Source organism: Hoplias malabaricus, chromosome 2, assembly GCF_029633855.1.
Source record: "Hoplias malabaricus isolate fHopMal1 chromosome 2, fHopMal1.hap1, whole genome shotgun sequence".
Classification (NCBI taxonomy): Eukaryota; Metazoa; Chordata; class Actinopteri; order Characiformes; family Erythrinidae; genus Hoplias; species Hoplias malabaricus.
The window spans coordinates 23,266,268-23,293,740 of record NC_089801.1 but is presented as its reverse complement, the minus strand read 5'-3'; the positions used below and the strand labels follow the sequence as shown (position 1 = coordinate 23,293,740).

General features: G+C 42.1%; 1 protein-coding gene across 1 annotated transcript; it reads left to right on the top strand.

Annotated features, from left to right (window-relative positions):
* Positions 1-469: 469 nt before the first annotated feature.
* Positions 470-12,839, top strand: ywhag1 (3-monooxygenase/tryptophan 5-monooxygenase activation protein, gamma polypeptide 1). The gene is made up of 2 exons (XM_066657259.1): positions 470-709; positions 11,298-12,839. The coding sequence occupies exons 1-2, from the start codon at positions 623-625 to the stop codon at positions 11,952-11,954; spliced, it is 744 nt and encodes a 247-aa protein (XP_066513356.1). The 5' UTR covers positions 470-622; the 3' UTR covers positions 11,955-12,839.
* Positions 12,840-27,473: the final 14,634 nt, after the last annotated feature.

The following is a 27,473-nucleotide window of genomic DNA, read 5'->3' as shown; positions in this document are numbered from 1 at the left end:
AGAGCCAGACAAACAGACACAGAAAGAGCTGTATTCCCGTTGTGTTAGAAAATCAAAATGAAAACACTTTTAGCTCATTAATGCCAGAAGCTCTAGTTTGCTATGAAAAGGGAAAAATCACAAGATGACACTTTGGTTTTTCACATACATCACGGCCCACCCTCCACAGTGAAACAGCCTGCAGCAGCGGTCCGTGCCAGTGACTGATATTGGGGCGTGTCGATGTTAAAAAAGAGAAAAGACACGTTTATTAAAATCGGAAAAACTACATTTCCCAGAATCCTCTTGGCTCATTTCCGAGCTCCTGATTCCTGATGCTGCCGCTTATTGGCTGATCCATTAACAAGCATACGCCCCATGCCCAAATAAGGCAGGTTACTTTAACATTCTGAGCCACGCCCACTTCGCAGCGATGACGCAATCGTGTGAAAGCGTGAGAGGAGGGTCCGTGTTGCATGCGCTCACAGCGGGGAGCAGCTGCAGCAGCGAGGAGGAGCGCGACTCTCACCGCGGTACAGCAGAAAAAACGCCCACCCTCTGCACCCTCAGCCCGAGACAGACTCCGTCAACTCGACGCAGGTGAAGCACCAGAAAGACATTTAACAATACAAACAACGCGACGATGGTGGACCGCGAACAGCTGGTTCAGAAAGCGAGGCTTGCCGAACAGGCTGAGCGATACGACGACATGGCAGCAGCTATGAAGTCGGTGAGTACTCTGAAAAAGCCGGGTGGATTCGTGCTGTTGTACGACGCTGTGTCATTGTCCGTTTGTCGGTGAACGTGTAACGGGGCGGGATGTACGCTAGATTTGGTCATGAACAATACAAAGGCGGTTATCTGCCTGTTCAACATTTACAGCGCAAAATCTGTTTACCTGCCTCTTGACATTACCGTTGTCATTATAGCGCATGACCTTACATTTTCTCACATACAAAAGCTCTCAGTGCAGACGCTCAAGTTGGTGTCCTATTTCAGTCTTCAGTTCCACTTTAAATGATGCAACGCGATCTAAAATCACGGGGACCTTTTACGAACCGTCCTCGGCTGTGTCTATGCTTTTCACTATTAACCGACACTGTGTCCTCATCGATGTGAAGGGTAGGGTACGTCCTAAACAGCACACTAGCCCACTAAATAGTGTCTCAGAAACAGTACGTCACAATTAAAAGTTAATTCATATTCATGATGTATATGTAGTGTATTAGTATGTGGTTTTGGACGCACCCAACCCACTGCCTACATCAGTCCGCATTAAAAAAATGTAACGGTCATTTGGAACGTTCAGACATTTGAATACATACAGAGTCAAAGCGGTTAACGGACACTTTGAAATGTCTTCATTCTTATCATATTATAAGCGCTGTATCATAAAGGCATTATAACCTTACTGCACCATTTATGGTGGAACTGAAAATTCGAATAAAACCCGTCTTTCATTTTCTACCCTCAATTAAACACAAGCGATCCAGTTTGACAGACCACCGTTAGACTGTATTCAAGAACACACGTCCGGACCTCGCCCTAAACGATGTTCTGGATGATTGTCGGCGCGGAGCGGTCCACTGTGGAGTGAGTGCAGGCTGTTTGATATCGGGGCGGTGCCTTTTACCAGAACAAACCCTGGACTTACTACTACATCACCATAGAAGGACCGAGGGTCCGAATTACCGACCGAAAACAGCCCCAGAGCTGCACTTTTCACACGTTTTCTCTGTAGGCGGTTTGCTTGCCTCAAATGTGTACAGTGTTCTCAAATAAATATTATCAATTCCACTGTGAATATTACATCCGCACACTTACATCAAAAACGTTATTTATTTTAATCATTCTCGCAAGAAACGTGCAGCTGTAAAATATATTTCATAAATGTGGACATGTGCACACATTTAAATGAAGTCAGTTCAGACCTTTTTTTCTTGTGAAAACGGTAACCAAAAACGGTTTGTATTCAGTGTAGTGGGAGAAAATGGATCAGGCAGTAAGAACATTCACATTGTTATTCAGGAAGGTGCTTGTCAGATATAAAGACAAACGAATGTAGCTAATATCTGCCTAGAAAATCCTATTGTCTTCAGAATGGCTTGTGCTTTTCACAGCCAAGGCAAGCCAAACTGTGAGATGAACTCGTCATATTTAGATATGTGCTGGAGAAAATTCTCTCTCGCTAGGCGTGGTGTCGTGGTGCAGCAGTGTCTGTAATGCACCATTTCTTACGATCCATCAGCCCTCACCCAGAGAGGAAAGGATCCCCCTGCACTATTAACAGAAGAGTCTACCACACCGTCAGCCCTTCATAATGGCACAGTACTCCACCCACCTCTTCTCCACCCTGTTTTAACTTTTCCAGCTCCAGCATATTGAACAAACACTTACCTACATCACACTGCAAATCTTATGATTAAAATGCCTATTATAGGCTCTAATGAGGCTACACCACTGCATGTTGAGGTCTTTCCTCAGGCAAACAAATCCCCTCGTGTCCAGCTCTCTTGAGCAGAAAAGTGCACTGGTCCATTAGGAAGCGAAGAGGACAGGAGGCCATCGGCTGATGAAAAAAAAATGCTCCGTCATGGTCCAGTGGTGGCTTTCCTTGGGGGAGGGCCTCAGCCAGCATCTCTTATCTTTTTAAATGGGACATGACTGAGGAGACCAAATAAAGTACACTACTCTTCAGTGCACCATCAACTGTGACATTAGGAAACACTGATGGTCATTTGGATTTTAACCTTTTACACAGATTGCTTTGGAATATATTTGAGGCATCTACCATTACAGGAATTCTGAGCCACAATCCTATGTTTTTCATGTATATCACATTTAAAAAATTGAGGAACCAAATCTAATCTGCCAGGATTATCATAGTGGAAAGCTGTATAATGTATTTCTGGAAAAATATTCAAATGTAGTAACAGAATAAAACCCATATTTTAGGATATTACACCAGTTTTTGCCTAAACAGTTCACTCTTCTATAAAATCAATAAATACATCACGAAATATTGAATTATGAATTATGCAGCTATTTTTTTAGCTTGTTTTGCTCTAATATGACAAATATTTATGCTGGAAAAAGCGTCAAGTTGCTGATTCATGTTCTGATTTTATTTATTTATTTATTTATTTCAATCTTCTATGATTCATTACAGTACATATTTATTCAGTATTTCTGGCACAGATTGCTACCAGGACCAGATATTCTCAGCCTAACACTAACAACCTCATATAAAGTAGTGAAAAAGGCAGTATATAAGGTGAATTGTGGCTAATTATAACAGTAAAACCCCCCACAACAGCCACCATAAACTGAGATCTCTTTTAGATCAGAGTTTACACAAATTGAATCCGATTTTTGGTCTTCCAAGCAGTGTTATTTCAACGGTGGCTCTAATCTCTCCATCCTTAAAGTATTCACCTAGGTAGTCACTATACTATATGTGTTGAGTCATATCTGAGTTATGCTGTTTGGATTCAGGCAGGAAATAAAAGCGATTTGACTTGGTCCTCCCACAGCAGATGGACAAGCCTGATGATTGTTCAGCGCTCCAGCAGATACAGATCACTGTCCTACCTGGAAAGCTAGGGTTGATTTAAAGATGGCAGATTGGAAAAGATTATCCTAGATCCATCAAAGTGTGCGCTGCCATTAGGAGAGTCCGTCTGCAGCAGAAGGCCAGCAGGGCGTGTCGGAAACCACGCCTGTTTTTTTCCATGGGGAATCCCTCACTCCTCTCTGACCTAATAAAATAGCATAATCCCCTCCCCTACTGTGCCCTAATAAAATGACACAATCTCATCCTAAGTAATGTAATAAATTAATCAGAGTGATGGGAGTAGTAGTAGTAGTAGTGCTGCATTACAGCAGTGACACCATGACTGCACGACTATTAACGTTGACTTACCCTATTATTAACGGCTTATTACCACAAGCCTACAATTTCTTACCATGGTTCTTTACCAACCCTGTCATTGAGCCACATTGTCATTTTTATTAGAGTGTTTGCTCCCACCACAACTGATCCAACTCTTCAACTCCTTAAGTTAGTGTTACCGCAGGAAAAGCTTTAAAATGTCCAGGTGCAATGTTCTTCCAGGACCTGGGCTTGAGAAACACTGTTTTATCAGCTTAGCTATTGCTCTTATTATTGCTCTACTGAAATTGCTATCTAGATATTAGTAGGGCTGCTATGATCAATGTCCAATGATATTGGAACTCGGTCTGTTTCTAGATAGATGTTTAGATCCTAATGTTTCAAACATTTGTTTAATGACATTACTAATGAGCTCCAGAAAATCACTCTGTTAAGTGCTTTTTAATTATTTTGACTTATTGATATTATTTATAGGTTTCAGTTGCTCTTGTAAGCCATGCAGTGCTATCACACACTTTTGTTTAAGTGTACCAATTGGCAAATTTATTCTGACATGTTGTGGCCTGACTGTCGCACTTGCGTTACATTTTCATGCCTTTGGGGCCGGACTTAGCTCAGGTCAATTACATTTATTCGACAAAAGCAAACTGCCTTCTCCTCCCATAAATCAGGACGTCAACAGCAGATGCATAAAACTACAGGAAATTTGAATAAATCTTCAGATAATTGTCGTCTTTGCCTGTTCGTGATGTAGGGAATCATCTGAAAGCAGGTGTTTAAAACTGAAAGCATTTTGTTTTTAAGACAATATAAATGTATGACACTGAAGTCAAAATAAATTCAATTAATGGTTGGAAAATTATTAAAGATCCCGTCAATGACTATAACATTTTCAGTTCTTGCCCTGTAGTTTGAAGACACAGTTCAGAAGGACCACTCTTTTTCATCATGAAGTCATGTTGCTTATAGACACATGCCATCCAGCCTCCAGTGCTGTCACTCAGTAATTCAATCACCCTAAGCCAACACAGGCAGAAAATACTGATGTATCCACTGCCCTCGGGAAAAAACAATTATACTGTCGTTTACAATTAGTGAGTTGTAAAAGGAAAGCTGTATGTATGTGCTTCCAAGTGTGTACCATATGGGTGTGATTTAGCCATTTCTAACAGGGTGCAAACTCCTCATCCTCCCACTTTCTTGCATCAAGCACCATCACAGCCATAGCTCTAAAACACAGGCACACAGCGATTCATGTGTTTTCATAGCCTCATAGTTATAAAGCATTTATATGTTTTATTTTTAGAAGCATGCAGCAGCTTCAGTGATGTTTAAAAAATTCAGTCACTTTATGGTTATATAACCACAACGCTCTACTTCAAGCAAGAATCCCCTCCCCCCTTTTCATTTCTTCATTCATACATCCATTCCTCTCCTCACAGTCATTCACTCATTACATGTCTCAAGTTCCCTGTTCACATTCAGTGTCACACTAGGTATGCCTCAGTGTCACTCTGCCACCCCCTCAGCATGAACCCAGGGTTGTCCCATTACATTCATAAGACAGCAAGAAGTGAAAATACTACAGAAACTAGTCTGTCCAAGCACATGGACCTGTAATACACCTCGAGAAAACAAGATCTTATATGATTGCTGTATTTCACACTGTACAAGATGCTACAGCTCAGTCTAGACCTGTATTAAAGTTAGTTGCTGCCAAGGCTGTGGAAGTAGTGGTGCACAGTATATTGGCAGACAACATCTCTGATACTGGAATTATGACAATTGGACTGATGTGATCACAACCACATGTGAAACTTGACACATTCTTAAACTCCTCAGTCTTAAATTGGACTTGGCACTAGTAAAACATTTCTATATTTACTGTTTTCTAAATAAGACAATAAATAGGTTTAATTCAGAACTGCTAATGCTTGTTGTCATATTTGTGGTACGGAGGTTTTGATCTTTAGCACAAGCTGCATATAAGGCCATGCTTTGTGAACAAACAGAGCTTCTTTTTTGACTCTGCTATCAGTTTGCCAGTTAGACCCCGTGGCCTACAAAGGCCAGATCAAGTAAGGGCAAAGAGGACCCTGTTACTGAAGCTGTTGCCCAAGTTTTCATCACTTTATGGCTGTAATAGATATAAATAAACAATTACCCTTAGACAAATATTAAAGTTTCCCTCCAGCCATCGATTAACCCCCTAAAATCTAATATTTATCAAAATTAAAAAAAGAGAAGCATATATTATGTATTAAATGTGGCTTAGATGTAACTATGTTTTCACCTTCATTCACTCAGATGGGCAGGACTATGAGTATGCAATTACTCGCCGCCTCTAGCTCTTACACACATGCAGCTCAAAATCCCCACTTACAAGTTGATGGGATTAGTTCTTTATGATAATTATGTAATAAACCTTAGCTGTCTGAATATGACTTTTTGAGGCTGTCTTTGGAACAGAAACAGAATACTTATTTAATGGTATACCTTTGAGCATCTAAACAGCATCTAAACAACACCACACAGATTTTCTAACAGTGTAAAACACTTGATTTTAATTGCAGTATGTCTTTAAATAAAGTTGCCTCAGTGTATTACAATGCACTGGATTCTAAGTAGTGTTCCCTAACGTAGCTTGGTGTATTGTGTGAATGCATAAGGGTTTCATTATTTATAATTTAAATATATGTTGTTGTCCAGGAGAACATAATTTGGAATAAAGGAAAATACCTATATAACTGTGTTGTTAGCAGTTATCAAACAATTGCTAACCACTTGCTTGTGATCCTTTATTTACCATTTAAGTTCTATTTGGGTTTACAAACAAAATTAACAGTGGAATAAGAATACGCCTGTTCATTTGGCTAATTCAGCAGTGTTGTTTGTTTATTTGTTTGTTTTGGACGATTATATGGCTCAGTAGTCACAGGCCATTAAAGTTCCAGTGTTATTGAAGCTGTTTAAACAATCAGAACTGATGCGAGGTAGGCACTGTCCCCCCCTTTAAAGTGTTTTGTGTTGTACTTGTATAAGTGGGTTTCTCATACAGATCCTTACACACAGTTTTGCACATTCTTAAATGTTTCTTCCTATTCTACTGTTCTGCTTCCTTTTGCCTCCTTCCTTCTCCATGCCTTGCCTCAGTTCTTTTCACCATTTCTCAGTTTGTCATAACCTACAATCATGGTCCAAAGTCCATTCCTGGCTCATTTAACGGCTGGCTGCCAGCTCTACGATGGGTCTTATGATGCAATTCGCACCACAGAGTGCCCTGAGATTAGAAATCTCAGCAAAACTACAAAGATCTCGTGGACAGTGCACTGTTATATTAATGCAGTGTGTTGCAACCCTGATTGTGAAATACTAGAGTTAGGCACACAAGCAGCTAGCAATCTATAGTCATGCATTGGTACTGCAGTCAAAGCAGGACAGAGGGCTGAGCAGTATTCCTAAAATAGCATTGCACTGTACTTTCCTAGAGTATTCCCTAATAACGTAAATGTTAATCAAATAGAAGTGAGATTTTAGGACAATTTATTTATTTAATTTGCATTCGGAAATATACTACATGAGTTTTCTATGTTTAAAAGCTTAGAAACTCTTATGGACAGCTAAAGAAACAGGCAGATTTATACACTGCTTATTATGGAACAAGTCTGTTTTGATTTGAAAGTTTAATATGGCAACGTTCAGTCATTGTCTGTAAGTGCTTATCCAGTTCAGCTTGTGCATTGGGTCCTGAGCCTACCTGGAATCGCTGGTCACAAGGCAGGAGCACACCCTGGAGGGGCCGCTTGTCCTTCACAGGGAGACACACACTCACACGTTCACTCACACACTGACACCTATGGACACTTTTGAGTCTCTAATCCAACTACCAACGTGTGTTTTTGGACCATGGGAGGCAACCAGAGCACCTGGAGGAAACCCACACTTACACAGGGAGACCACTAATATGACAACAGTAAATCCAACTTTGATTGTGATTTAAGATATAAAATGAAAAATGTTAAATGTTCAAAATATTTTTAGTTCAAAGTCAATCATCAATAGCATAATTGCTCTCTGGACTGTTTGAACAGAGCATTAATTGAGCATTGCTAGCTTTGTGTGTCAGGAGATGTCTACTAAGGTGTAGGAGGCTTGAAAAAGCCTGAAAGAGAGGAAAGGTCATGTGGCTGTGGGGAATGTGAACTGACCGACAGAGTAAAGGATCATCTTCACTAACACAGCTGCTGCTGCCTGAGAGCCAGCAAGCTGCAGCCTTTTCCTCCTTTACCCAGCCCCCACCCTGTACACCCACACAACCTAATGCACTGGGCTCACACACATACATATATACACATGCTCCATCACATACATGAATATGCACTCCCTTTAACACACCCACGCAGATACTACTCATCCTTACTGCGAGGCACATTTGCACATGCTTTTCATGCATTTCTAAATGGACATACATACACCCTGTGCATCGCTGAAAATGTGCGGACAGTGTTGCTGTATCCAGGGCTGCAGTAGAGAGCGCCCAAACAAAGAAGATCTCCCTGTTTCTATGGAAACAGAGGATTGTGTGCAATATATTGCTCTATGCTTATCTTCAGCATCCAGAAAAGAAAGGTGTGTGTGTGTGTAGGGAAGAATCTAAAGGTATGTAGTGACATGCAAAATCGTGCTGTAGGAATGCTGTGACAAAAGTACTATGACCAGTTTTATAAATGCTGAGCCTCTGTACATTCCTGCAAACATCAGGGTTGTAAATTATGACCATGTCCAAGTCCTTTATCCCTTTGAAATAAACCAGCCTTTTTTGTTAGTACATTAGACATTATATTGTTTCAGTGATAATTGACATGTAACTCAATGCTGATGTGTGACGCACAATAATCTCCCACACTGCATGGGGGCGAGGAACTGATAGAGAATTTAGCTTGATGCAGAGCCATGCTTCAGAGAGCATGGTTCATCGTAGCACTCTAACCATGACAAAGCGACACGCCCACAATTATCATAACTTTTCAGCTTTTGAAAGCACACACAGAATTAATTCATTCATTAATATGTTTGCAAGTTTGATAAGGTTTAACTAAATTGAGAAGAAGTGGAATGTGGCAAACAAAGCCACAATACAGAATCTGCGGTTATGTCAAGGGAAGGGCAGGGAAATCCGTTTAAAAGTGGTGTCTGTGGCACTTATACTGGCTCTTATTTAAGTTACTGCTGAGCATATCTGTAATTAAAGTACGTGTCACTAGAAACGTGTACCTGTCCTTACAGAGGGATGAACTGTAACTTGTGGATTTAGAAAGTCAAAGCACTGTTTTTCAGGTCATTTTGTATGCAATGTATGGACTAAACTTTAAAGGGACAGTAGTTAGATTTAGGGTTTTTGCTCATGGGGCTCCCCCTGTTGTAATTCATTTTTACAGCAATGTATTAAAATCAATGGGAAAGGGGTTGGTTCCCTACCCTCCTCCAAAAGTTGCATAGTACAGTTTCTGCAGTGCTAAACCCAGAGTAGCAACGACAGAGGCTCAAACGTGTCCGTGAGTGTGTGTGTTGTCCTGTGAAGGACTGGTGCCCCCTCCAGGGTGTATTCCTGCCTTGCGCCCAATGATTCCAGGTAGGCTCTGGACCCACCGTGACCCTGAACTGGATAAGCGGTTACAGATAATGAATGAATGAATGATTGAATATTAATATTCGAAAATGCAAGAGATTTATATTTGATATATTTGATATTTGAAGATGATGTCTCATTGGCTCTTGGCAGTTTTTGCTTTTACATGTCGATATCAAAATTTTTTCATAAAATAAAATTAAGAAAAATATTATGATAGCCATAACATTAACAGTGTTTATGTACCACATCGAAAAAGATCATGAAAATGTATTTATATTGAGAATTGTTCGAGGAATGGGAAAACTGATAAACAAATTTACTGTTAAAATAACCCTTTGTGTACAGGCCTTGCTTTGTGTCACCAGAGACATAAAGAATTCTCATTAGGCTTTTATCATTTGATCAGCTTACAGAGTAGGAGAAAATAGATGGACAGCGAAGGGCAGAGAAGTCATGTCTCTTTTTAGTGATGAGCACTTATCATCTGTTCTCCATATTAAATTTGGAAATGACTCATATAAAAAGTGGCTTCTGTTTCAGTTCTGAGGAGACAGAATGATGCAGCAGAAAAGTTTTTTTTTTTTCAGAAGGTGGTACAGAAGAAGGCTAAACAGATAAAGGGAACACGAGAGAGGGAGGGGAGCAGAAACTAAATTATAGCCAGCAATCCTCCTGCTGGAAGATGGTTAAATTACAGCACAGCAAATCGCTGGAGATTTATGGCACATAGCAGACACTTTTACCCAGAGCAACTTTAAACAGTGCTTTGTTCTATGTACCAGTCTAATCCTCAGATCTTACTGACATACATTAACACCAACATTATTCAGAAGAAAAGAAGATGTGTACACACACACACATATATATAGAAAGAAGATATTTATAGCCATCACGTCTTTGTGTAAAATACACTTTTTATATAATTTCAGCCAGAAGTGCAAAATGGCTGTGATGGCTATAAATATCTGCTTTAAAGATGGTATCACCATTTATCTGTAAAAGCCATACAAAAGACAAAAAATACATGACTTCATCCACAATAAATCAGTTTATCCCATCCTTCACCACCCTATTTACTGTCTCCATGCAATATTACACTGATCAAGGATCAGTGCTTTCTTTTAAGTTCTTAACAACATTATTAAAGAAAGTAGAGCAAAACAGCATCCTCCACCACCCATCTTCATTTATCATTTTCATGAGTTGTCAGAGCAAACAAAGGGAGGATTACCAATGACCCTAATGCTTTAGCGTTGCCAAACAGCTCAGCTCTGCCTCAGGGGATGAGGTGAGGTCAGTGTACTTTTAAGGTTGGTCCAAATGCAGCAGAGCTTTCAAGATGCTAGTGTTTTTTCTGTCCTACAGAGGGAGTGGATAATGCACAAAGCTTTACTGCTATATCACATTATATGCGCTCTCATTTTCTTATTTTCCCCTTAGTTTTATTCTTTATTTTTGGATTTAAATATTTGTTATATTTATTATTTTTAGAAGAATTGCAGCGTTCCATTTCACTGCACTCATGACAATAACGTTTAAATCTTGAATAAATAAAGGTAGAAAATGCAGAATAAATGGATTGCAGTAGATTTTAAGGGACAAATGTGTTACCTCTTTATGATTAATTGTGTTGGTTAGGGTCACACATATAATAAATATCAGTGCTATATTTTCATTATTGCCATTTTTCACAAATGCATATACAGCAATTTAGATTAAATCAACAAATGAAAACTGCTGAACAAAGTATGAAGAAATCTGAAATGCCCTCTCTGTTTCCTCTCTGTCTCTTAGGTGACGGAGCTGAATGAAGCACTGTCCAACGAGGAGAGGAACCTTCTCTCTGTGGCCTATAAAAACGTGGTAGGAGCTCGACGTTCCTCCTGGCGTGTCATCTCCAGCATCGAGCAGAAGACCTCTGCCGATGGCAACGAGAAAAAGATTGAGATGGTCCGCGCCTACCGTGAGAAGATTGAGAAGGAGCTGGAAGCTGTGTGCCAAGATGTCCTCAACCTCCTCGACAACTTCCTTATCAAGAACTGCAGCGATGCCCAGCACGAGAGCAAGGTCTTCTACCTGAAAATGAAGGGAGACTACTACCGCTACTTGGCCGAGGTGGCGACTGGAGAGAAGAGATCCGCTGTGGTGGAGTCCTCTGAGAAGGCCTACAGTGAGGCGCACGAGATCAGCAAGGAACACATGCAGCCCACGCACCCCATCCGCCTGGGCCTGGCCCTCAACTACTCCGTCTTCTACTACGAGATCCAGAACGCCCCAGAGCAAGCCTGCCACCTGGCCAAGACGGCCTTTGACGATGCCATCGCCGAGCTGGACACCCTGAACGAGGACTCCTACAAAGACTCCACCCTCATCATGCAGCTCCTCCGAGACAACCTGACGCTCTGGACGAGCGACCAGCAAGACGACGAAGGTGGCGAGGGCAACAATTAAACCAGAGCTGAAGAGGTGAAAACCTTCGAAAATGAAATACCTGTTTCCTAGCCGTAACACAAAACACGCGTGCTCACAAAACAAAGAAAAACAAAAAAGAAAAACAAAAGCTACGTGAAAAATTGACAGAAAGGGGGCCTGGTGGAACTTTGGCAGCCACATTTGCTGATGGTTACTACCACAGCTGCAGTTCTCTTTATTTTTCCACAAGTTAGCAAACTTTAAACATCTAAAAACACAATTGGAGAAAAATGAATCAAAATAGAATTTAAACAGAGGTGTGCCTCTAATTTCAAATGTGGCATTTCAATTTCAAACTCAGTAGAAAGATTAATAACCCTGCTTCTTTGGTTGCCTCTGCAACATTTGCCAAAACACCACTTTGAGGAAGAAATGCCTGTCAGTAAGTCGGTCAGTACTAAATGACTAGGGTTGAAATACACCCAGAACACTGGCATAGGGACTGTTCTTGTAGTGAAACATGAAGTTGAGCTGCTTATTGTGAGGAGGAAGTGTTTTGAACTGTCAGGGTAAGATGGATTGAAGCTTGAGCTAAAAAAAAAATTATAAAGACAAAAAAAAAGAATACATGAAGTAAAAACTTGAATGTTATCGCCTCGCAAAAGTAAGGGTTTGCAAACAGGCTCCAGTGAGTGTGAAAGGATGTTTTATTTGTCTCTTGTTAAACATATTTATGGATCCTGATGTCGCCCAATGAAATTAATTAGTCATTTCTTCATTTAAAATACACAACAGCTATTTAAACATCACTGTGTTAGCAGCCTGCGGATTTACTGCTAAAAGAACAGTAGTTTACGTAAAAAATGATCTAGTAGTTTTTTCAAAGTTCAGTGTAGTGCTATCTCCATTGAAAGTCCTTCAAAACTGTTCTCATTATTATTATTATTATTATTATTATTATTATCTAATTTGGACATTTAGGATGTAAAGCTTGAAGATAGCTTTATTTCAACATTATTAAAATATACAACAATATACCACAGCATACACCTTTATATGATCTCTTATTTGCATTAATCTTTATTTATATTTAATCTTTATTAAAGGCAAAATTAAATATCAGAGATAAATACAAATTTCCCAAAATGAAAACAAAGCAATCCCTACTCACTCGGATCCTTGTTGTGATACACTGAATGGAATCGACTGGAACCATTGGCTGTTTTTTTTCTCTATTTGGGTGGACTGAACGTACATTTAAAGACAGAGCACTGGTAATGTCAAAAATGGGAGATGATCTGAAAGCAGCTTTGAGGTTTGTGGTATTTTTCTTCATTTTTGTTTACTTTTTTTTTTAATTTTGAAAAAAAAATGCACATGCCTATTATACTGTTTCTCAGTGTAAGATGATTACTGCTCCAATATTCTCGATAATACCATATTGTGCATGCTGGTGATGTATTTATATACTGTAGCTTGACTTTATTAACTTAAAAAAACTGTAGATGTTATGTATTCATATGAAGAAGAAATTATGATTAGAATTCAATCTGATTATTTTCTATTTATTACTTTCTATTGGATTGTTTAAATTTATGATTTTATTTTTTAAATTTTGTTTCCTTTGCTGAAGTACGCTATACCAAAACAGTGATTGTTAACCATGAATTGATCTGTTATGGGCGTTGCTATTGTGACATGCAATTCTTGTATTTGGGTTTTAATAAACAAACAAAGTGAAAAGACAAAAAAAAAACAAAAAAAACAAACAAACAAACAAAAAAAACAATTAAACACCAGTGTTAGCTGTCTGGTGTTTTGTCATGGTGAAATTAAGGTCATGTTGTAAAACAATTAATGTTGTTCTTTGAATGACCTTTCCTCTCGTGCTTTTCTTCCCCCTGTCCTATAATACAGTCAGATATTGAAGATTGATCAGTGTTTCTCAGTTCCTCAGAATGTGCGTTTCTGTAAGGAAATCACTCATGGACCATGATTTACAATTTTCTTTCTTATTTTTAAGCTTTTTCTTTCTTCCTTGTTTCCTTTTGATTTTAAGCTGTCTCTCCTGATATCTTAAATGTGAGTCATGTAGCGGATGCACAAGAGAAAAATAACAACAATAATGATGATGATAATAATAATAAAAATTGAATTAAAACAAGACCGTTCTTCTAACCACACTTTAGTGCTGCTGTTGTATTCCAGACCAGTCACATCCTAATGACATCGCAAAGATAAGCGTGTTGTTTTGATGGATAAAGGGAGAGAGTCTCATGGACAAACAGGGAAGTGTATGGGCTGGCCAGCTGTAAGTGATCACTAGGATAGAGACACAGTGTTTTGTGTCCCAGCGTTCAAGCTTCATCACAGACCTCCTGCACCACTACCCCCACAAACATAAACACACTCACACACACCACCCGCCCTTTCAGTGCCATCCTCTGCCATCTCCCAGATTGCTGAGAGCCTCCTTTGCTAATGCTGTGTCTAATGCTAGCATCTGGCCTTCAATTACTGCCAACAGTTTGGGTTTAGCTTGCTTTTACATCAAAATAGCAGATCAGGAAAGGAGTTAGGAGCTTTTACTTTGCATAAAGAAAGGAAAAAGTCAAGGTTTTCATGCTGTAAATAATTGGTGTGTGAGATTCATAAGCATAGATTTGTATATTAGCATTAGCAGCACTAAATAATGAAGCTACAATTTCCAAGAATCTCAGTGGTATATTGATCAACGTGTTTCTTCTACTGAAAAGTGTTCATGCTTTCCCAAATTCAAAGGTAGTGGGGTGGCCCGTTGGTAATCTATTATTTTTAGTATTAGCACTACATGGGTTTGGTTAAGATGTCATTTTAAGATAAAAGGCCAAACGTTTGTTAAATTGATTAGTTAATATTGTAAAAATTAATTTCTTATTTGTGAATATTGGAGGGGGCTCCACCCTGCTCATTACTGGTGTAATTTCTTTAAAAAAATACTTTTTACCCATACTTTCTATAAACAAATGCGTGGGAGTTACTTTTTCCAGAAGCTACCTGCTGCCTTTCTCCAGACAAAACATGCCTTATATGTGACACTTAAAGCAGAAGAAAGCTCAAATTACCTTTGGGTGGCAAAACCCCTGCCGTTGTGCTGACTCAGAGGCTGAAGTGTTACCCTTGGGAGCCCTGTGCAAGATGGCGGAATGTTCCGGATCCACAGCCAACTCGGGCCCAAAGTCAAGCAAGCAATTTGCCTGAGTAGAATGGAGTCAGTAGGGCAGATGTAAGCAAATTAGGCTTGTTCTCACAGCACCAGCATTTATTGATCCAGGGGAGGGGGAGGGGGAGTGTGAGTGTGGGTTTAATCGAAGAAAAGCCCTTGATGAAGCACAAAGGACAAACAAGTAATGTCCATTCCGAAGGCAATCTATCAAAATAACAATAGAGCCCGTGGTGATGATAAATATCCATATCCTAATATCCTATTATAGTAATATATCAGTGTCACATGTTTGCATTAATAACGTCAATAATACGTCCGGGTAATAGTCTGTGCTAAAGGAATGTCTTACCAACCAAATCTGATCTAAATCTGTGTCCACAAGCATGTAAAAACCTCTTCTAATGAGTACGTTCAGCTACAATAATGTGCATCCATTGCTGAAAGAAGTCAATTTATCTCCATAGCATCGACCCAACAACGGGACACTTTAGAGCAGCTGCATATTTGCCTTTGATCACTACACCCAATGCAATATGTCAGCAAGAGGAGTGTAAACCCCCCAACACCCAGCTCTACATCAGATGGCACCACCATGGTACCATGTTCCTGGGCTCCCATACAGATGCAGAGTGTAATCCATTTTTACAGCACTGTCCTGAAATCAAGGGTGAGGATAAGGGAGTGGGGGTGATTTCCTACCTGCCTCCAAAAGTTACATAGTGCAGTTTCTGCAGTGCTGAGCTCAGCAGCAATGACAGAGATTCTTTTCTCTCTATTACAGGTCAGTGAAGCATCAATAATTTTGCTGTAATACATAAGTAATTTTTGAAGCTGCTACAATAGTATTTTTTGACTTCTATTTGTGTCTTATACTTTTACTATAATTATTACTTTACGAAAGTAATAATTATTTTATTTATGTATTGACTCTAACTACAGCCCTCGAAGGTGAGTATCTACAGTGGACTCTCAAAATACATTCTCTGTAAGCACTTATACAGTTCAGGGTCGCGGTGGGTCCAGAGCCTACATGGAATCATTGGGCGCAAGGCAGGAATACACCCTGGAGGGGGCACCAGTCCTTCACAGGGCAGCACACACTCACACGCCTATGGACACTTTTGAGTCGCCAATCCACTTACCAACGTGTTTTTGGACCATGGGAGGAAACCCACACGGACACAGGGAGAACACATGAAACTCCGCACAGACAGTCACCCGGAGCGGGACTAGAACCCACAACCTCCAGGTCCCTGGAGCTGTGTGACTGCGACACTAACCTGCTGCACCACCGTGCCGCCCTCAAATCTAAACTGAAAGGTTTTAATACAGTTTTCAAACAGGAAAATGTGTTTACCATGCCCCTACCTCACCCATTCTAAAAGCTTGGACCAGCACGTGTGGAGCAGCTTCACACACTCATGAAAAGGTTACTATGACAACATCAGAGTTGTGATCTTTAGTCTCCTACATGTTCTGAGCAATAAGGGAAGGCTAATGATCCAGTAATTGTGCCTTCTTTCTGCAGCCCACTGGAGTTGAATTTTCAAAGTAGGCACATGCTCTGTGAAGTAATATATGCAAACATGCATCTCATTAACAGAACTCTTCATTTCTGTACGGTGCTGAGTGCTGGTGTCTCTGAGACACTCATATGTTCTTGTACTGAATCTTAAGGCAAATGTCTGCACACTGAAATCCACCAAGGATCAGGATTTCAGAGAGCATGGTTGCCATGGCAGCAGTACTCCACCATGAAGCAAAAGCACAGATCATTACAATTTCACATCCACTGTGTGTAGGCTTCTGTACTATTCAAACCCACCCACACTCATACATGTACACCGTAGTAAAATGGTTTAGTATCCTACTGTGTTTGCTTTGCATGTGTCCACCTTAAAAGAGGACTCCCACACATTTCAACACCATCTACAGAAATAAAGGCAAACAAAGAGACCTGAGAAGTAAGCCAGTTATTATTTCCTAGTAGAAAAGAATCAAATATAACCCTCCAAATGGTTATAAGGGCATGGTCATTCACATTTGGCAGATTACTTTACTAATGAAGTACAGAAATAAAAGAACATTGCATGTCCTATTTGTCCAAAAGTCATCACTCAGACAATTTTCTCCTGAAACCAAGAGTTATAATAGGGACAGTCCCCTTTACCTCATAGCGTGTAACACCTCCACAAACATGAATAACAGAACAGGACATCACAGAGCGCCCTGTGAAGGACTGGCACCCCCTCCAGGGTGTATTCCTGCCTTTCTCCCAGTGATTTCAGGTAGGCTCTGGACTCACCACGACCCTGAACTGGAAAAGCGGTTACACACAATGAATGAATGAACATCACAGAGCCTCCTCCAGCTTAAAACACACCTTGCACTCAGTCCTTACTGAAGGCTTCCTTGAGGTCTACAATGAACATGACACCTAGCATCATTCACAAACCAGCAGAAATGAGATTCATCTCACCAGATAACATTCCAGTTATGAATAGTCAAATTTTTTTTTGGCTCTCTTCGTCCACAGTTACTGGGCAACTGAACAGAAATTGTTAATATGTTCATGATATGCATTTCCCTACAGAGTGTTTTCTTCACAAATTCGCTGTGCAAGACCTGCTTTGATCTTCAGAAGCAATTATTATCTGGAAGCGGAGTGATTTTTATTCACAAGCTGGGAATTTCTGACCAAAATATCATGTAGATTGGGATTTTCACCACTGCTAGTTGGTCCATATGATCGTACGCTCCAATACCCCTGCAAATTCTGCTGCTTCATACACACTCTGGCCTTTAGCACAACCAAATCTAAGAATAATTTTAATTTCATCAACATCTGTTTGTGACCCACTTTCCACACATGGAACAAGACATTCACTGCACTGTACCACCTCTTCTCAATGTATGAATCCCCTCACACACAGTATTTTATAGCCTGATCATTCTTGTGCAGCATCTGCAGGAGCCTGAAGTTACTACCACCTTAAACACACAAAGTGACAAAATATTTGTCCAGGGAGCTTGCAAGCTGTGTGTACGCAATTCCATTACATATGGGTGCACCTTAAAGAGGCTGAATTCTCTTATTAGAATATGTCTGGGTACCTGTGTTCATGGATAATGAATGGATACAGAGGATGTCCACTTACTGTAAACACAAACCCACAGGAAACCCTCCTGCCACACAAACACAAACATACACACACACACACACACACACACACACACATACTGTGACTGCCAGCACCAGTGACCAGATGCCCTCCATATGCCACAAATCAAGCTCAAAGGCTGACTGGTCAGATTTTCTCTAAGGGCTTCCCATCTCTCACAGCTGAGCTCTAATCAGTTATTCCAAACAACTGTGAAAACAACACAGTGCTTTCATCCAGTATAAAACCAATACTGCCGCCCGTTAATGCAATATTTTCCACCTTTTATACAGTCCCCCTTTTATAGAGTACTGCCCACCCCTTCATACAGTATTGTCCTCCTTTTTTACAGTACTGTCCCCCTTTTAAATCAAACTGTCCCCCTTTTAATACAGTACTGTCCCCCTCCCTTTTATTCAGTACTGTTCTGTTTTATTAAATAATGGACAGAAAAATAGACTGACCACCCCAGAGTCACAGTTCAACTGTGTGTGTGTGTGTGTGTGTGAGAGAGAGAGAGAGAGAGAGAGAGAGAGAGAGAGAGAGAGAGACTTCCTCCCTGTCTCTGTCTTGTGGAACTCCCTTCTAAGACGACACTAATGTGAGTCTTCTGAGAGCTGCCCTACTTTATGCCTGACAGCTGAGTGAGTGTGTGAGGGTGTTCATGTGTGTGTCTTCCCATCAAAACCCTTGCTGAGATGAGGCTGTTCCGTGGCTCAGCACGGGCCAGCTGGTGAAGAATAGGATGGATGGTGGGTGATGGATGGACGGGTGAAAGAATGCATGGGTAGATTAATAATTTAACCAGGCATTAAAGAGATAAAAGCAAATGGTGACTCATGGATCTGAGGGAGCTGGAGGAAGGAAAGAAAGTTGCAAGTCTTTATTGGTTAGGGTTTCACTGTGCTGAGCAGCTTCTGTTGCTGTGGCTGGAATCTGACCTGGGAGCAGTGTCCTTTCCCATATCCTAATACAAACTAATACGCAGGAAAGTGACTTCGGATCAGTAAAATATTCTTGTGTCAGGTTCCCAGTATGTAATCTGCTGGATGTTTGGGATTCATTCATTTAACAGTGTGTCATTCATTGTATTGGGAATTGCAGGGCTGTTAAGACCATTAAGACACATAAAAAATGTTTTATAATGTTCTACAACCTTCATATCGTACACATGTTCAGTCTTACCGTTTGCAATATACTATTTGAAGTCTAGGGGGCAATATGGTCTCTAACGTTTCATTCAATCATTTTCTGTAACAGATGAATGCTATTTTTTGGGAGGGGTGGCATTGGGTCCAGATTCTACCTGGAATCATTGGGTGGAAGGCAGGACCACACCCGGGACAGGGTGTTGGTCCTTCATGTTATCACACACTCGCCCAGTCAGTCACACATTGTGATTGTAAATGTTGGCCTTGTCTCAGTTCTGGCCTTTAGCCCTAAGGTCCTCTTTGAGGACTTTTTGACATCTTCAAAGGGTTAATGACAAAGGATTATTACCAATAGATTGACCAGAGGAGTATAGGTCCCCTGTGTGAGCATTGGTTCCTCCCAAGGTTTCTTCCTGAGCTCTGAGGGAGTTTGCCACTGTCGCCTGTGGCTTGCTCACCTGGGGAATTATATATTCTTTACATTTTTATATTTCATGTCAAAACTTTGTCTTTACTGGAACTCTGTGAAGCTGCTTTGTGACATCATCAGTTGTAAAAAGCGCTACACAAATACCTTTGATTTGATTGATTTAAAAGGCTTCAGAATGACACCAGTGTGTTCCAGCTTGACAGGAAGGACGGTCACAGTGACCACGCCTGTGCTGTAAATGTATATGCTGCCTTGAAGTCTTCAAGCCTTCAATGTGCATCCAGGGAACATCCATTGTGTCATTCACTTTGAAGTTCTGTTTATGACATGCTAGGTTTCTCAAGCCATTTTCACATTTGAATTCCATTGAATCAGGTCCAGACATTTTCCAGATTTGTCCTTTCACACATGTAACATACAGCATGAGGTATTCCCCATCGGACACATTCAGCATGCTTTAGACCTGTGATGGTGACAGTGAGGCACAGCATGATTCTCTGAAATATTACTGGCTCTATTCTCACAAACATTACCCAGACTTTGTGTACTTGGGGGCTAGCAGGATAATGTCCACTGCAATAGTTATGGATATTGCATTCACACATACAGCTACTCCGGGTAAAGCCTGGAAAAGTTCTGGGTTACTGAGTTTGTGTGAAAGTGGCTTCAGTCACACAGTGCTAGCAAGCAGGAAAAGTGTAAGCTAACACATGCTTCTTCTGAAATCTGAAGCACCACCACTTCTTTTCAAACCATCACTGAATAGCTCAACACACCAGGAGGAGAAAATTAACTGCCATTAATGTTAACTGAGCCGGTGGATGGGCTTTTGTATTTAATCAGAGCACAACACATAACTGACCAAACTGTCAGGGGCTCTTGGTTTGGGACCAATATTTTTTTAAGCTCGAATTACATTATAATAACAACTACATTATAATTTAATCAAATATCACCTAATATCATTTCATTCTTTAAAAGTAGCATGTGTCAGTCAGAGTGAAAGGGGTTCACCACACACACACACACACACACACACACACACACACACTGATCATCAGATTTCCACTACTGCCATGGAACATGCCGGAAATGCAGGACATGATACATGATTACTATAAATAGCAGGCTCATGAAGCCTGAAAGGTAGAGAGAGAGAGAAAGAGAGAGAGAGGGAGAGAGAGAGAGAGAGAGACGGAGAGAGAGAGAGAGAGAGAGAGAGAGAGAGAGAGAGAGAGAGAGAGAGAGAGAGAGAGAGAGAGAGAGAGAGAGAGAGAGAGAGAGAGAGAGAGAGAGAGAAAATGCATTAGTGCTTGGACTGTAGCTGAATGAGTGAATGACACATAGGTTTGTATTCCTCTCTTTTTTGGAGTACTTCCATTGTATTCTGTGTTTTTGTGGCTAAAAGCTTAACATTTAATCAATAATGTTGAACAAATGTTGTATCCAATAAATATTTTCACAACTGTTTGCGCACTTACGAATCCCCAGTGTCAGTAAATGAGAAAAAAAACTGTCTCAGTTCGGAATGCTAGGCTTTCTCTAGCATCTGGAAGATTTTATATTTTATATTTTAACGAATAAACCTCCAAACACTGAAAACTATGAATCAAAATGAGGATATTGCTCTATTCCTGCTCCATAGGTGGGTAACATTGACTACTGTGTCAGATCACTTAAGGTGGATATGTCCCCAAACTCAGGAAACGGTTAACTTCATTACCGAAAATGCTACAAAGCTAAATAACATGAGTTACAAATGAGTTTCTTCTGTAATTCAAACAGTGAATAAAAACTTACAGACAAGTTAAACTTCATGTACAAACAAGTTTTTTACTTCACACCATTCCACAAGCTTCTGGATGTAAACAAACCAGAGACAACTGCATTTCCCACAATCATAGACATTTCCTTTAAAGATGGTGATTCTGATGATAGTGATTGTGAACATAGCATTTCCCCTGGGGATCAATAAAGTATCTATCTATCTATCTATCTATCTATCTATCTATCTATCTATCTAATAATACTTCATTTTTGGGATTTTTTAAAAATAAAATTACAATTGTCATTTTAATAAGATTCAACAATTAACATAAATTACAAAAGAGAGGACGAATGTTTGAACTTTGAATTACAGTGATACTTTACACACACACAAAAAACATTTAAAATCCCATTTGTAGAACTTATTATTATTATTATTATTATTCATGGTGGGTCCAGAGTCTACTTGGAATCTCTGGGCACAAGTCGGGAACACACCCTGGAGGGGGCGTCAGTCCTTTGCAGGGCAACACACACACACACACACACACTCACACACCTATGGACACTTTTGAGACACCAATCCACCTACCAACATGTGTTTTTGGACCATGGGGGGAAACCGCAGCACCCAGAGGAAACCCACGCAGACACAGGGAGAACACACCACACTCTTCACAGACAGTCACCCAGAGCAGGACTTGAACCCACAACCTCCAGGTCCCTGGAGCTGTGTGACTATGGCACTACCTGCTGCACCACTATGCCGCCCATTATCATTATTATTAATACTGTATTGTAAAAACTAGTCAGATCCACAAAATCACACTCAAAATGTTTGTCTGGGCCAATATGGCCTCCACAAACTGCTAAATACATTCACACAGACGTTAACACATGCCAACTCATCCAAGAATGCACATATGGACACGCGCACAGATGCTACTGTAGCCTTGGATGTCCCCATGGGCAGAAAAAAACACAGCTAATGGATTTAGCCTCTAAAAAAAGACATGCCTGCCACATCCAGTTCAGCCCCGAGCCGTAGCCTCCATGCACTTTTCTGCATGTGAGCTGAGGACTACTCCACCTGATCAGAGGGTTAATTATAGAAACAGCTCTCCTCTCCTCCTCCTCCACAGAGGCTTCACACAAGCCACCTGTGTTTAACCCTACAGACACACTCTCCACAGGCCAGACCTGACTCCATTGTCCATGGAGACTATAGCTTGGGCCCAACAGGACCTGAAACACTGTATAACATACAAACCACAATTTTAAATTAGAGACAGTATGTAAAATGCTAGTAAAACCAGAAAGCAGTGATGAACAGATTCTGTTTAATTACAGAAACATAAATAGGGAGTCACCTCAGACACCACCACTGCACTCGACCCACATGAGCTTTACAGATATAGAAAGGTTGGAAACACACACTAGACCATCAGGCCATCAGAGTGCATCACACATTCACCCAGTCACTCACTCAGTCACACCTGTGGACAGTTTCACACTGTCACTCCAGGATCTGGGGGTTCAGTCATTGCCTTGGGTCTTAGAGCAATTTGTTGCGATTTCCCTATGTCTCTGTGGGTTTCCTCTTGTGTGTGTTGAACTGTGACTGGGTGAATGTGTGAAATTGTCCACAGGTGTGAGTGTGTGAGTCAGTGGCTGGGTGATTATCTGAAACTGTCCACAGGTGTGAGTGTGTGAGTGAGTGGCTGGGTGAATGTGTGAAATTGTCCACAGGTGTGAGTGTGTGAGTGAGTGGCTGGGTGAATGTGTGAAATTGTCCACAGGTGTGAGTGTGTGAGTGAGTGGCTGGGTGAATGTGTGAAATTGTCCACAGGTGTGAGTGTGTGAGTCAGTGGCTGGGTGAATGTGTGAAATTGGTCACAGGTGTGAGAGTGTGAGTGAATGGCTGTGTGAGTATGTGAAACTGTCTACAGGTGTGAGTGAGTGGCTGGGTGAATGTGTGAAACTGTCCACAGGTGTGAGGGTGTGAAACTGTCCACAGGTGTGAGTGAGTGGCTGGGTGAATGTGTGAAATTGTCCACAGGTGTGAGTGTGTGAGTGAATGGCTGTGTGAGTGTGTGAAACTGTCTACAGGTGTGAGTGAGTGGCTGGGTGAATGTGTGAAATTTTCCAGAGGTGTGAGTGTGTGAGTGAATGGCTGTGTGAGTGTGTGAAACTGTCCACAGGTGTGAGTGAGTGGCTGGGTGAATGTGTGAAATTGTCCACAGGTGTGAGTGTGTGAGTCAGTGGCTGGGTGATTGTCTGAAACTGTCCACAGGTGTGAGTGTGTGAGTGAGTGGCTGGGTGAATGTGTGAAACTGTCCACAGGTGTGAGTGAGTGAGTGACTGGGTGAGTGTGTGAAACTATCCACAGGTGTGAGTGAGTGACTGGGTGAGTGTGTGAAACTGTCCACAGGTGTGAGTGAGTGACTGGGTGAGTGTGTGAAATTGTCCACAGGTGTGAGTGTGTGAGTGAGTGACTGGGTGAGTGTGTGAAACTGTCCACAGGTGTGAGTGTGTGAGTGAGTGACTGGGTGAGTGTGTGAAACTGTCCACAGGTGTGAATGAGTGGCTGTGTGAGTGTGTGAAACTGTCTACAGGTGTGAGTGAGTGGCTGGGTGAATGTGTGAAATTGTCCACAGGTGTGAGTGTGTGAGTCAGTGGCTGGGTGATTGTCTGAAACTGTCCACAGGTGTGAGTGTGTGAGTCAGTGGCTGGGTGAATGTGTGAAACTGTCCACAGGTGTGAGTGTGTGAGTGAGTGACTGGGTGAGTGTGTGAAACTGTCCACAGGTGTGAATGAGTGGCTGTGTGAGTGTGTGAAACTGTCTACAGGTGTGAGTGAGTGGCTGCGTGAGTGTGTGAAATTGTCCACAGGTGTGAATGAGTGGCTGTGTGTGTGTGTGAAACTGTCTACAGGTGTGAGTGAGTGGCTGGGTGAATGTGTGAAATTGTCCACAGGTGTGAGTGTGTGAGTCAGTGGCTGGGTGATTGTCTGAAACTGTCCACAGGTGTGAGTGTGTGAGTGAGTGGCTGGGTGACTGCGTGAAACCGTCCACAAGTGTGAGTGTGTGAGTGAGTGGCTGGGTGAATGTGTGAATCTGTCCACAGGTGTGAGTGAGTTGCTGGGTGAATCTGTGAAATTGTCCACAGGTGTGAGTGAGTGGCTGGGTGAATGTGTGAAACTGTCCACAGGTGTGAGTGTGTGAGTGAGTGGCTGGGTGAATGTGTGAAACTGTCCACAGGTGTGAGTGAGTGGCTGGGTGAATGTGTGAAACTGTCCACAGGTGTGAGTGAGTGGCTGGGTGAATGTGTGAAACTGTCCACAGGTGTGAGTGAGTGGCTGGGTGAATGTGTGAAATTGTCCACAGGTGTGAGTGTGTGAGTGAGTGGCTGGGTGAATGTGTGAAACTGTCCACAGGTGTGAGTGAGTGGCTGGGTGAATGTGTGAAATTGTCCACAGGTGTGAGTGTGTGAGTCAGTGGCTGGGTGAATGTGTGAAACTGTCCACAGGTGTGAGTGAGTGGCTGGGTGAATGTATGAAATTGTCCACAGGTGTGAGTGAATGGCTGTGTGAGCGTGTGAAACTGTCTACAGGTGTGAGTGAGTGGCTGGGTGAATGTGTGAAATTGTCCACAGGTATGAGTGTGTGAGTGAGTGGCTGGGTGAATGTGTGAAACTGTCCACAGGTGTGAGTGGGTGGCTGGGTGAATGTGTGAAATTGTCCACAGGTGTGAGTGAATGGCTGTGTGAGCATGTGAAACTGTCTTCAGGTGTGAGTGAGTGGCTGGGTGAATGTGTGAAATTGTCCACAGGTGTGAGTGTGGCTGGGTGAATGTGTGAAACTGTCCACAGGTGTGAGTGAGTGGCTGGGTGAATGTGTGAAATTGTCCACAGGTGTGAGTGTGTGAGTGGGTGGCTGGGTGAATGTGTGAAACTGTCCACAGGTGTGAGTGAGTGGCTGTGTGAGTGTGTGAAACTGTCCACAGGTGTGAGTGAGTGGCTGGGTGAATGTGTGAAATTGTCCACAGGTGTGAGTGTGTGAGTGAGTGGCTGGGTGAATGTGTGAAACTGTCCACAGGTGTGAGTGAGTGGCTGGGTGAATGTGTGAAACTGTCCACAGGTGTGAGTGTGTGAGTCAGTGGCTGGGTGATTGTCTGAAACTGTCCACAGGTGTGAGTGAGTGGCTGGGTGAATGTGTGAAATTGTCCACAGGTGTGAGTGTGTGAGTCAGTGGCTGGGTGAATGTGTGAAACTGTCCACAGGTGTGAGTGAGTGGCTGGGTGAATGTATGAAATTGTCCACAGGTGTGAGTGAATGGCTGTGTGAGCGTGTGAAACTGTCTACAGGTGTGAGTGAGTGGCGGGGTGAATGTGTGAAATTGTCCACAGGTATGAGTGTGTGAGTGAGTGGCTGGGTGAATGTGTGAAACTGTCCACAGGTGTGAGTGGGTGGCTGGGTGAATGTGTGAAATTGTCCACAGGTGTGAGTGAATGGCTGTGTGAGCATGTGAAACTGTCTTCAGGTGTGAGTGAGTGGCTGGGTGAATGTGTGAAATTGTCCACAGGTGTGAGTGTGTGAGTGGGTGGCTGGGTGAATGTGTGAAACTGTCCACAGGTGTGAGTGAGTGGCTGGGTGAATGTGTGAAATTGTCCACAGGTGTGAGTGTGTGAGTGGGTGGCTGGGTGAATGTGTGAAACTGTCCACAGGTGTGAGTGAGTGGCTGTGTGAGTGTGTGAAACTGTCCACAGGTGTGAGTGAGTGGCTGGGTGAATGTGTGAAATTGTCCACAGGTGTGAGTGTGTGAGTGAGTGGCTGGGTGAATGTGTGAAACTGTCCACAGGTGTGAGTGAGTGGCTGGGTGAATGTGTGAAACTGTCCACAGGTGTGAGTGTGTGAGTCAGTGGCTGGGTGATTGTCTGAAACTGTCCACAGGTGTGAGTGTGTGAGTGAGTGGCTGGGTGACTGCGTGAAACCGTCCACAAGTGTGAGTGTGTGAGTGAGTGGCTGGGTGAATGTGTGAATCTGTCCACAGGTGTGAGTGAGTTGCTGGGTGAATCTGTGAAATTGTCCACAGGTGTGAGTGAGTGGCTGGGTGAATGTGTGAAACTGTCCACAGGTGTGAGTGTGTGAGTGAGTGGCTGGGTGAATGTGTGAAACTGTCCACAGGTGTGAGTGAGTGGCTGGGTGAATGTGTGAAACTGTCCACAGGTGTGAGTGAGTGGCTGGGTGAATGTGTGAAACTGTCCACAGGTGTGAGTGTGTGAGTGAGTGGCTGGGTGAATGTGTGAAACTGTCCACAGGTGTGAGTGTGTGAGTGAGTGGCTGGGTGAATGTGTGAAACTGTCCACAGGTGTGAGTGGGTGGCTGGGTGAATGTGTGAAATTGTCCACAGGTGTGAGTGAATGGCTGTGTGAGCATGTGAAACTGTCTTCAGGTGTGAGTGAGTGGCTGGGTGAATGTGTGAAATTGTCCACAGGTGTGAGTGTGTGAGTGGGTGGCTGGGTGAATGTGTGAAACTGTCCACAGGTGTGAGTGAGTGGCTGGGTGAATGTGTGAAATTGTCCACAGGTGTGAGTGTGTGAGTGGGTGGCTGGGTGAATGTGTGAAACTGTCCACAGGTGTGAGTGAGTGGCTGTGTGAGTGTGTGAAACTGTCCACAGGTGTGAGTGAGTGGCTGGGTGAATGTGTGAAATTGTCCACAGGTGTGAGTGTGTGAGTGAGTGGCTGGGTGAATGTGTGAAACTGTCCACAGGTGTGAGTGAGTGGCTGGGTGAATGTGTGAAACTGTCCACAGGTGTGAGTGTGTGAGTCAGTGGCTGGGTGATTG

Coding starts and splice junctions, on each gene's coding strand:
- ywhag1 (XM_066657259.1), top strand. CDS start 623: ATGGTGGACCGCGAACAGCTGGTTCAGAAAGCGAGGCTTGCCGAACAG. Junction 710..11,297: donor TGGCAGCAGCTATGAAGTCG/GTGAGTACTCTG, acceptor TCTGTCTCTTAG/GTGACGGAGCTGAATGAAGC.